Source organism: Pteropus alecto, unplaced genomic scaffold (assembly GCF_000325575.1).
Source record: "Pteropus alecto unplaced genomic scaffold, ASM32557v1 scaffold49, whole genome shotgun sequence".
Taxonomy (NCBI): domain Eukaryota; kingdom Metazoa; phylum Chordata; class Mammalia; order Chiroptera; family Pteropodidae; genus Pteropus; species Pteropus alecto.
The window spans coordinates 2093622-2104114 of NW_006443131.1; the positions used below are offsets into that span (position 1 = coordinate 2093622).

General features: G+C 61.2%; 1 protein-coding gene across 1 annotated transcript in view; it reads left to right on the forward strand.

The window, feature by feature from the left end:
- KCNN3 (potassium calcium-activated channel subfamily N member 3) overlaps positions 1-10493 on the forward strand; it is a 113153-nt gene that overhangs the window by 30617 nt on the left and 72043 nt on the right. The window contains exon 2 of the mRNA XM_006923558.3: positions 4004-4099. Within this exon, the coding sequence (XP_006923620.1) occupies positions 4004-4099 (96 nt within the window). The remainder of the gene's footprint in view (positions 1-4003; positions 4100-10493) is intronic.

The window sequence follows — 10493 nt, forward strand, 5'->3', positions numbered from 1 at the left end:
GCGGGGGTGGGGGGCGGGCAGGGGCGCAGGGCGTGTGCAGTGCGGGACCTGGAAGCAGATGGGTCTGGAGCAAACCCTGGCTTCTTTAGTCCCGACCTTGCCATCCGTGGACAAGTCAGGTGACCGGAGCCTCAGTTCCCTCCCCCGTGAAGCGGGTTGGTGACTCCACCTTGCGTGGAAAGCCCCACGGTGGTGCTTTATTACAGATGTCGCCCTCTGTGAGAAATCAGATCTGCGAAGGGCTGGCTGGTGGCCTGGAGCAGAGTGGGGGGCGTCCTGTAGGAAGGCAGTCCCCTCTCCGACCCCGTGGCAGACGCCTGACAGCTGTAGCCGGCCTCCGCTAGGTAGACAGAAACTCACCATCTCCTGTAGGTGCCAAGTTCATTGGAAGAGAGGGGAGAGTATGGTATTTAGAAAAATCTGGTAAAAATTAAATCCGGGCCCATCGCATGACCTCAGAAATCCCCCCTCATCTCTCTGATTCTTGGTAAAATGGAGACATTCCGACCTCGTCTGTGGGGTGAGGATGTGAGGCTGCTTGTGTAGGAGGCCCAGGCTGGGACCTGGTACACGGTCAGTCCTCAGTTAGTGTCAGGCAGAGACGAAGGCCCTGTTACTAAGGCGTTTCGGGAAGCACTCAGCAATCGCCCGTTGCACTCAGGGCATCACAGGTGATACGGTGTCAGCATTTACTGGGGTCTCAGTGTCCCCCCAGCAGGAGCAGCACACTGAGTATCCTGCCGGTGCGTAGCGTGATACTATATTTCCGCAGGGTTTTTTTTTTTTTTTAATGTTAAAAAAAAGAAATTTAAAAATAATTGGAAATATACCACATGCACAGTTTTGGGGTCTGGGTTTTTCGCTTGATATCATATCATGAAACTTTCCTCACGACAGAAGTGGTTTTAAGGGGCTATGCCGTGTTCCATCAAATTTATTTCACAGCCCTAATATTTTGGGACATTAAGGAATAAATGGCTGAAAAGATGACTCTCATCTGTTGGGATATAATCCCGAAGCATTCCCGTGGGTCAGGATTATTACGCTGTTGCTGACAAGCTCTGAGTCGCGGGGTAGGAGGGTTGCCCAGTTGACCAGGGGACTCCCTCCCAGCCCTGTGACTCTGTTTTGGCCCTCGGGTGGGAGGGAGTGGGGGCCGAGCAGGTGTGGCAGGCACCCCTAGCACGTGGAGCGTGGCGGCTGATTAGCGAGCTCCGATTCTCTGTCACTGCCCAGGAACCACACCAATTTCAAGTTTCGCGGGCGTTCAGGCCGCGAAGTAAAGGTGATTCTAACATTTTACCAAATAGGAACCGTTTCCAGTCCAGCCAGACTTTGCGGACATGCCTTCCAGCTGTCGCAAACGGTCGAAGGTTTATTTTTCGCCGACACGTGAGAGAGGATGCAAAGAAGTCTGCAAGCAAACTAGCAAACGTCCCTGCATAGCCCCGCGCGTGTCCCCACGGGGCTGGAGCTGGCCAGCGAGGTGGCACCAGCCCAAACCACAAAGCAGGTGGGAGCTGCCTCTTATGTAAGAGCTTCGAGTTTTAGAACTAAAGAGACTGGAAGGAGAGGAGACAGCCTCTGGCCTTTTCCTTCACCTCTTCCTCTGAAAATGAATGAAGTGGACTTGGGTCATGATTTCGGTTAATTTCTGCCAAGAGGAATAAATCAGAGGTTGAAACGTGCAGCGGGTCCCAAACCCCTCCCTGGGGAGGCGTGACACTCCTCAGAGGCCTTCAGATCCCTTTGAGAAGAAAGTTATGGTCATTTCTGGCTCGAAAACACTGTGAGCTGTCCCCAGCTGAGTCCCGTAGGGGAGGTTTGTCTCGTCCTAAACAGCCCGCATGTCCCTGAGCTCGCTGCCTGCTCTCTGCAGCCCCGTCTCGGTCTGTGGTTTGGGTCATGTGTCAGGCGTCAGGTGGTGCTTTCAAAGACCAGATCCTTCTTAAGGGCTGGGACTGTGATCTGCATTGCTTCGTGCCCGTGATCGGAGCAGCACAGTGCCCCCGCCTTGTGAGACGCCGCCATCCACGTGTGCTGAGTAGCTGGTCCCTTCATTAAACTGTAACCCACGCGGAGGCTCAGGGAAAGTGGCTGATGTTTAGGCCATCGTGTGGGCAACACAGAACGGGGACCTTTCCCCACAGCTGGACGACCCCACACAGCATCCAGAAGGTCGGAGTTTGTGTATAAGCCGCACGGGAAGCTGCTGATGGGCAGTGGCTCTCTATAAAGACCCTACAGCGTCCAGTGCACTGTTGGACTTCTAGTAGGGGCTGGGGGGTGAGAAGCGGTCGAAAGCGTTGTGTACGTCAGGAAGAATGAATGAATGAGCTTTGTCTTGCGTGCCCTGTGCTGGCTCCGCCGGGCACAGGGCCGGCCCCAGTGACTGTCAGACGAGTGAATGGAAGATGGGTAAGCACCGGGGAGAGCTGCTTTCCTTCCGTCTCAGCCTGCAGAGGGCGGCTGCGAGCACGGATTCCGGCTTCGGGCCGTCCCGGGTTCAAGTCCGAGCCTTGACCTTCCTCTCGTGCTTGCCGTCTGAGACAACGCCACCTAACCCTGCGGGCCTCAGCCACCTGTCACGCTGTCTCTGAGAGCTGTCTCGACAGTCATGTGTCCCTCCCTCCCCCCACCCCCGTCACCCACTGTAGGTTTCACCAGGAAATTCATCACATCCGACCTTTGAAATCCCTTCCATCATCGCCTTAAGCCGTCATGTGGGTCTGTTTAAATGGACAGTTGTCACGCGTCTGCTCCGTCACCCTTGGAGGGTGGGCCTGAGGGCCTGTGGGCAGCGCCCGGGGCCGGAGGTCGGAGGCCTTGGCTTTGAACTCTGGCACAGACTATTTACCCCGCTGAGCCTCTGCCTGTGAAATCCATGAAGCTGGGGTGGAGGCCCAGGGCTGCCGTGAGGATGGGTGGGCAGCGACGTGTGGAGGCGCCTGCGGGTGTAGGGACCGGGCACGGCTCCGACCGCAGTTCCCGGAGCGGAGGGGCCGTTTCTCGTGCCGCGTCTCGCCCAGGGCGCGGTCCCTGTCCTTCTTTGGGACTGGGAGCCACCTCTCCCTCCTGGCCTTCCGGGTCCCCAACCCGATGCCCTGAATTTGCAGAGGAAGCGTGGTGATGACAGTGACGGCGGCGGCTCACCCCTACGTGGCCAGGTGCCGGTCTAGGCGTTTTATGTAGGCAAAGTCCTTTCTTTTCCATGGCGGCCCCAGGAGGCGGGCGCTCACGTTAGCCCCGGTGACAGAGGAGGCAGCTGAGCGCAGAGAGGCGGAGTGAGCAGCCCGCGGGTGTGTCAGGGTTCGGACCCGGCCTCGGAACCCGGGCCCCTCACTGTGTGGGTCCTCCAGGCTGCTCCGGGGCTGGAAGACGGGGGGCGGGGAAGGCCACCTGCCTCCCCCATCCTCAGCAGGAGGGACCCGCGAGCCTCTTCTGCTCAGGACCCCGCTTTGCTCTTGTGCTCGGCCCCCTCCCCTGCCCCCTCCACCTTCGGCCTAACGCGGGCGGTGCGAGTGGCCGCCGGGACGTCCTGCTTCATTCCCGGGGGAACTCTGCCTGGTCAGAGAGGGCAGGGGCCTCGGGAAGCCCGGGGTTCGGGTTGCGAAGCGGAGAGGCCAGGCTGGCAGAGCGCGGCAGCGACAAGAGTTACGCTCAGACGACTTCTGAGCACAGAGCCAAAAATTCTAAACACCACGGGCAAAGCGAACCCAGCCGCCTCTACCAAACATAATACGTCGCGCCCGAGGAGACCTCATCCCGGAAATGCGACAGTGATTCAGCCCCGGAGCGCGGAGGCTGGGGGTGCGGGCGGCTGCTGAGCCCAGCCCGAGGCCCTTTCCTGGCTCAGGCTGCCTCTGCGAGGCACCCTGCTCTCAGGAGGGGCTGGCGACGGTCCCCCCTTTGCCCTCGGGCCTCCTCCCTTACCTGGCCTCGGGGTAAGATGAGATGCTCCAGCCCTAACCTCTCTAATTCTCTGTCTCCACTTCTCTTGCAGGACTCCATGTTCTCGTTGGCCCTGAAATGCCTTATCAGTCTGTCCACCATCATCCTGTTGGGTTTGATCATCGCCTACCACACACGTGAGGTCCAGGTAGGTGCCCTGGCCCTCCTGCCTCACGCCGTGCCCCTTCCTTTTGCCTGGCGGAGCCCATCCCCACCCCAAAACCCGCTCCTACGTGGCTGCTGGGGTGATCCCTTACGTCCTGCCTCTTCTCTTGGTCTGGGCCCCGTGGGAGAGGCCACTGCGGGGCTGCGCTGTGGCGCTGCCCTGCAGACTGAGTCCCCTTGTGTCTCCGTGTCTCGGCTGTGGACAGGTGTGGGTGGGCATGTCCTCCCGGACGGGGTCTGCTCTGCTGCCGGGGGCCGGGGGCCCCCGAGCCTGGCCTGGGCGCAGAGGCCGTGGCAGGGCCACCATCTTGGTGACCCGAGGACACCCATCCGGGAGGCTGGGCCTCCGCAGTCTCTGGGGGTCACAGGCGCTCAGACAGAGGTGATGCTCAGGGCCGAGCGTCTCAGATGTCACCAGGCAGCTTCCCTCATGGAGGTGGAGCTGCATGCAGCACGTGGCCTTTAACCTAGGCTTGGTCCAGTCAGGCCCAGAAAGGGGCCAGGAGTGCAGGTGGGAGGGACGGGGCCAGGGACGGGGACAGGAACAGGAGGTGGTCTGGGCCCCGGGCCAGGTTCCACCGACCCCATGCCTGTCACAGACCAGGGAGTCCCTCGGCCCCTCCCGGCCCCCGTGTTCCCACCTGGAGGGAGTCCATGTTACTGTATGTCACTGTGACCTGTGTGGAGGTGTCACACAGGCCGAAGAAGGAGGTCATAAAGCTCGGCTACGGTGTGGGCTCGAGGGGCGCCCGGCCACACCCCACACCGAGGGCCCTCTCGGGCCGACTCCGTGCCGTTTCCCCTCCGGGCACCGGGACTGGAGGAGCCAGGGGTCCCTCCCTGTAATTCTCTTGGGGTCCTCGTCCCCAGCTCAGGGCCTGCAGCCTTTACTCTCAGACCCGACGAGGCTGTGACCTCAGGACTGGCCACACTGCAGACAGGCCAGCACGTAGCTGGCACCCTTTGTCCCGTCCTCAGCTCGCGGCTGACGCCTGCTTCGCCCTAATTCCGGGCAGCAGAGGACGGTGGAGAATTCTGGTTACTCGCCTTGGCCCGGCACTCACGGTTTGGAGGGACACGACGCAGTCAGTGGCTTGGGCTCCTGGCTCAGACGCGTCGACCTAAATGACCTCGGGCCATTTAAATGACCAAGTTCTCCAGGCCTCAGTGCCCCCATCTGAAGTACGGGGGTGACGCCACCCACTTCACTGAACTCTCGAGAGGACTGGGGATAGTACAGAGTGGATTCCTCGAGGTGGAAACGAAGGTCCCTTCTGCCCCACTGCTCCCAGCTGGGCCCCCCAGATGGTCACCGTCACGACCGCCTGGCACTGGCAGATGGCTGGGCTTCGTCCCCGCTCTGGCCGGGCCCTGCCTGTGCCCTCAGCCCCCGCGCTGGGCCCCTCGTTCTGCTTGACCCGCTGTCTCGTGGGACGTCACCAGGGGGACCTTCTCCTGCCAGGGTTCAGCCCCGGTGGTCGGCGGGGCGGGGAGGGAGGCGGGGCTTGTTCCCAGCGGGGCCCCTTGTACGCACCTCGCCGGCCGTGCCGTCTCTCTGTGTTCTGAGTCTTTCTCCCCCACCTGGGTGATGTCGGGGGCTCGCGGGGGGATACGCTCGTCCCTCCCTCCTCCACACCGGTCGCTGGTCTGGTCACTCAGCTAAGTTTCAGCAAGGCCGTGTCCCCAGCTCCCCCACGCCTGCCCCGGATGCTCACATCCAGGCCCCGGGCCCTGGCCCCGCACAGCACGAGGCTGTGGTACCTTCTAGAACAGTGCTCTTCTTTGTTAGTTTGGACAGCCTGTGTTTCAAGGAAGAATTCTGAAGCATGATTGGGCGACTCTCCATCGAACCCCGGCTCTGAGTCAGAGCCTCAGGCATGGAGGGCTCTCAGCCATGTCCTTGGAGGTGGCCGCTCTGTTCTGAGTCCCCTGGTCTCCTCAGCGTGGGGCACGGAGCTTTCAAAGGTCAGACCTTGGTTACTCTCAGGTCCCTGTGTCCTGGGAAGAAGTGAAAACACAGGAAACTGTATTTTGTTTATTTACCAAAACTCTGAAAACCTCACCCCCACCCCGAGCCCCCCGTTGTTCTGTGCTTCGGGGGACCCCTTGCTCCCAGAGGGACAGTGCCAGCCCCCTCTCCCAGGCTGCAGGCTCGTGTCCCTGGCTAAGACGCTGCTCGTTACTGCTCGCTGGTGCCCTCCCTCCCTCCCCTCCCCGCACACACACCTGCGAGGCCGTCTCTGCTCAGAGCTGGGAAGGGCCTGGAAACCCCGAAATCTCCTCTGCTTCTCGGGGGGGGTCAATGTTCTGTGAATCTGGCTCTAATTATTGTCCTTGGTGCCATCCTGGAGGGCAGGTCAGCAGGCGGCTGAGAACGGGGACTTTAGAGTAGCCTGGCTTGGGTTCGAATCCTGCTCTTTGTCACATTGTAGTATGTGGTGGCCTGTAGCACATTACTTAATCCCTCTTAGACGATTTCCTTCCTGCAAAATGAGACTAATCATAGTCCCCACCTCGAAGGATTGTTGGGCAGATCGATTTAGATCATGTATGCAAAACACCTCAGCTTAAATGAGGTCGTGTTTGCCTGGCAGACAGGGCGACAGCCTGTCCCAGGCAGAAGTCGTCACATAGACAAAGGGCCCGAGGTGGGAAACCACAGCGTGTCCCAGACAAGGTCCCAGGTGGTGGGGCGGGACCGGCGGGGGCTGAAGCGTTTGGGACTGTCCCGTAGGTGGCAGTGGGACCCACGGACGGGGTTCCAGCTGGGGAGAGAGACGATCGGGTCTGCATTAGCTGCAGCATGGCAGACGCTGGAAGGGCCGGCTTCTGAGGCCAGAAGATGAGTTAGTTAGAAGCCTGTCGCCATAGTCTGGGGGAGGGACTGTCACACCCTGAGGCAGGGGGAGAGCCTGGATGGGGAGGGGGCTGTCCTGAGTGACATGGACTGGACTGGACGGGGTGGGCGGGGCAGACACCCCGTCTGGGGCCTGGGGCGGGGCCTCACTGTCCTGTGAAGCCGCAGGGGTGGGCAGCTGCAGGACAGTGCCTGGCACCTGGCAGGTGCTCACCCAATGTGTGCTGAAGTAAATCACGAGCACGTCTCTGAGCCTAGGATGGAACACAGTTCGGTGGCAGATGTCACATGTCCTGTGCGTGGATGGGGACTTTGGAGATAATTTCAGTTTGGAGCTACGGCCATATTCAGATCACAGGGGTGGGATGTCCACTCTCATTGGGGACAGTCGGTCCCCTCAAGGTCTGGAGCTGGCCCAGAAGCTTCTCGTCCACTTCAGACTTGATAGATGGTGACCAGACACCAGCTTTCAGCCTCGCAAAACACAAGGGACCGATAGAAGAGGAGACTTTTAATTTATTATGTAAGTAAAAGTGGATATTTTTCTTAAATACCAATAGCGTTCTCAGCACAAAGGGAAATTACTTCAAATTACAGGACGTAAATTATATTCACGAGATGGCTCACGTTTAGAAAAGGCTCACCCACAGCAGCGTGGCGGAGGTCTGAGTGCCATCCTGGGTTTGTGCAACCCACGGTCCCGGGGACTCGGCGTCTGGGCTGCAGGGGGGTCGCCGGCCACGACGCTGCGTGGTCCCCCTGCTGTGTGAGCCTGTCGCGGGACGGGCAGGACGGTTCTGGGTCCTCACCCTCCCTTCTCCCTGTTAGAGGAAGTGGACTCAAGTCCCACATTGGAACTTACCTGCACGTCCTTCGTGTCTGGCATCGAGAATCCAGAAAAAATCCCGACCCGACCCCCGCCCTTGGAGGCTGCTTGTCCTCGACCTTGACCCGCCGTGACCCGGGCTAACAACCGCCGTGAGACAAGGTGCGCGTGAAGCACCGTGTGGCCGCCGAGGACCAGGGAGCGTCCTCTCTCCTCCCGGGAACAGGCCCGTGCGTCGGGGTGAAGCAGCCTGGACTGGACAGAGGGGAGAGGCAGCTGCCTGGCCCCGGCAGGGCTGGGGTGTCTGTCCTTGCAGGCCCCTGGGGGACACTTCCTAAGGGTGTCTCTGGCTGGTTGACTGATGGATGAATTTGATTCGCCTTCACGGGTCTCAGAGATGGGCCAGTGGCCAGGGCACTCCTATTGCGCTGAAGATCGGGGATCCCTGAGACCCCAAGACCTCCAGACGGAGGACCCTCTGAGCCTACTTGGTTGAGGACCTCAGCCCCTTAACCCAGGGGTGCTGTGCAGAGACGGGGAGGGGCGTGAGCACCCGGGTGGCTCCAGGACCGCAGGGGCGTGGAGCTCCCGGGAAATCCCAGGGGCGGCCCCTCTGCCACGCTCACGTCCACCTCCGTGATGAGTGCTGTCATGGGCGCCCTCTGGCCAGATGGCAGCTCCCCTGAGAGACTGGGAACGGGCAGGGTGTTCCGGGGACAGTGCCCGGAGGGGTGCACATGCGAGGACACCCTGCCCACACCCAGGGGTCACAGCCGCCTGCCCCTGTCAGACCCCCTCCCGCGACCACGCCGGCTGCCACCCCGGTGATGATGCCGTCCCCTCCTCTCGTCCAGTGCCTGGTATTTTTTTGGTGGTGTGACACATATGTCAGACTTCTGGCCCGCCTGACGCCACCTCCTGGACTTCGGCCCGGTGTCTCCTCCTTTAGGAGCCTCTGGCCGTCCCCACCCCGGCGAGGCCTGTCCTTTCCAGGAGGCGGCTTGGCATCGGCTCCGGCCCCAACGCTGCAGTCTGTGTGGAGCGGGGATGCCATCCCTTGGCCATCCCTGCTCCCGGTTGCGTGTCCGTGGTGAGGGGCCTGACGGGGGTCGCCGTCGTGACCCAGGCCTGAGGGCCCCTCGTTTGTAACAGGTATCCAGTAAGCGCAACGAGTGGACGGAGTGTTGGGGGGCAAACTTAGCCGCCCATCCGCAGAAGGGAAACGGGGTCTCGGGCGGTGGCTCTGGCTTCCGGCCTGTGCTTTCGCGTCGTAGGAGGCCGGGGTCTCCGCGGCCGCCCCTGCGAGCCGGCCACGCCCTCTCTGCCCTCAGGCCACTGGCTCGTCCCCTCTCGTCAGGCCTCGGCCCCAGCACCTCTCCCCTGGCGGATCCGCCTCTGGCCAGGCATTACCATGGTTACCATGCCAGCCCCGGCCATCTCTGTGTGACATTTTGGGTTTATTTGCTAAATATTTAAACGTGCCTCAGAGAGGGCTTCCCCGCCCGCTGGCCCTTCCCAGCGGTGACGAGGCCTCTGCCGCGGGCTGTTGAGTCCCACGGCCACCCAGGGCGGGCGGCCCGCGGCAAGGCCGTCCCTCAGCCGCCTGCTCCATCACTTGGAAATGGCATCCTGTTTCCTAGGAGGGCGTGTGCAGTGTCTGGAAGTGTGTAGAGTCTGCTGCCTTGGGCATGCTGAGGCTTGTCCGCTCCAGAAGGGATGCCCCGGCCCTGAGTCAGCCTCCCGGGGCTTTGTTGACGTGCCAGGTCCTCCCGAAGCTTCCTCAGCTCCAGGATGCCGGGGCCATCCTCCAGGGGGACAGAGGGGAAACTGGGCTGTGAATGGGAAGCTGGTGTCACCTCGCCTCCCACTGACCTCTCCTGCTGGCTCAGGAGAGGTGGCCCTGGGAGGCTGAATCTATCCAGGGTGTGTCGCCCTGGGCCCCGTGAAGTGAGGGGGCAGGCTCGCTCCTCAGGAAGCCTCCGCTGCGGTTCGGGGGTCGGAAGGATCAGCGCCCCACCACGGCCCCAGGTGAATGGGAGGATGCTGAGAAAAAGCAGCCCGGTGCCCCGCCCACCTGCAGGCTCCGCCCAGCTGACTCCGCCTCCTTCACCCGGCAGGCGGGGCCTGCCGCCTTCCCTGGGGACCCCAGTCACCGGGCGGCTACTTCTCTCCCAGCCTCAGTTTTGTCACCTGTAAAGTGGGCAGATTGGACCAGGTAGCGTCTGGGGTCCTGTGTCTGATGGATGCTCAGAGACAAGGGGAGAAAAGCGGAGGGCGCGTAGCTGCGGACGGTTTTGTTAACAGTGACCGATGTAGTTTGTACACAGGGGGCCCTCGTGGGGGGCCGTCCAGGTGACCGGTCCCTTCTCCTGACTGCCTAGCCTCCGTGCCCAGAGAGGAAGCGAGCAGTCTGTCCCCTTAATGCAGCCTCGAACTCGAAGTTGTAAACATCGAAGAGACTTCTTAGGCTCCAGTGCCTTAAAATCTGAAAGTGACCTCTCTGAAGTCTCTCAAACATCAGCTGGCCAGACAGCACGCCGCTTGGGGGGAATGGAGGCCAGCGACGCAGTTCCCTTCCTCGGGCCGGAGTTCCGACCCCCCACCCCCATGAATACTGACTCCCCCTTCTCCAAAGTCACTGGAGAGTGAGTGTCACCGGAATAGAATGTTCTGTGCTCCCGCTGCCCCCGCCCC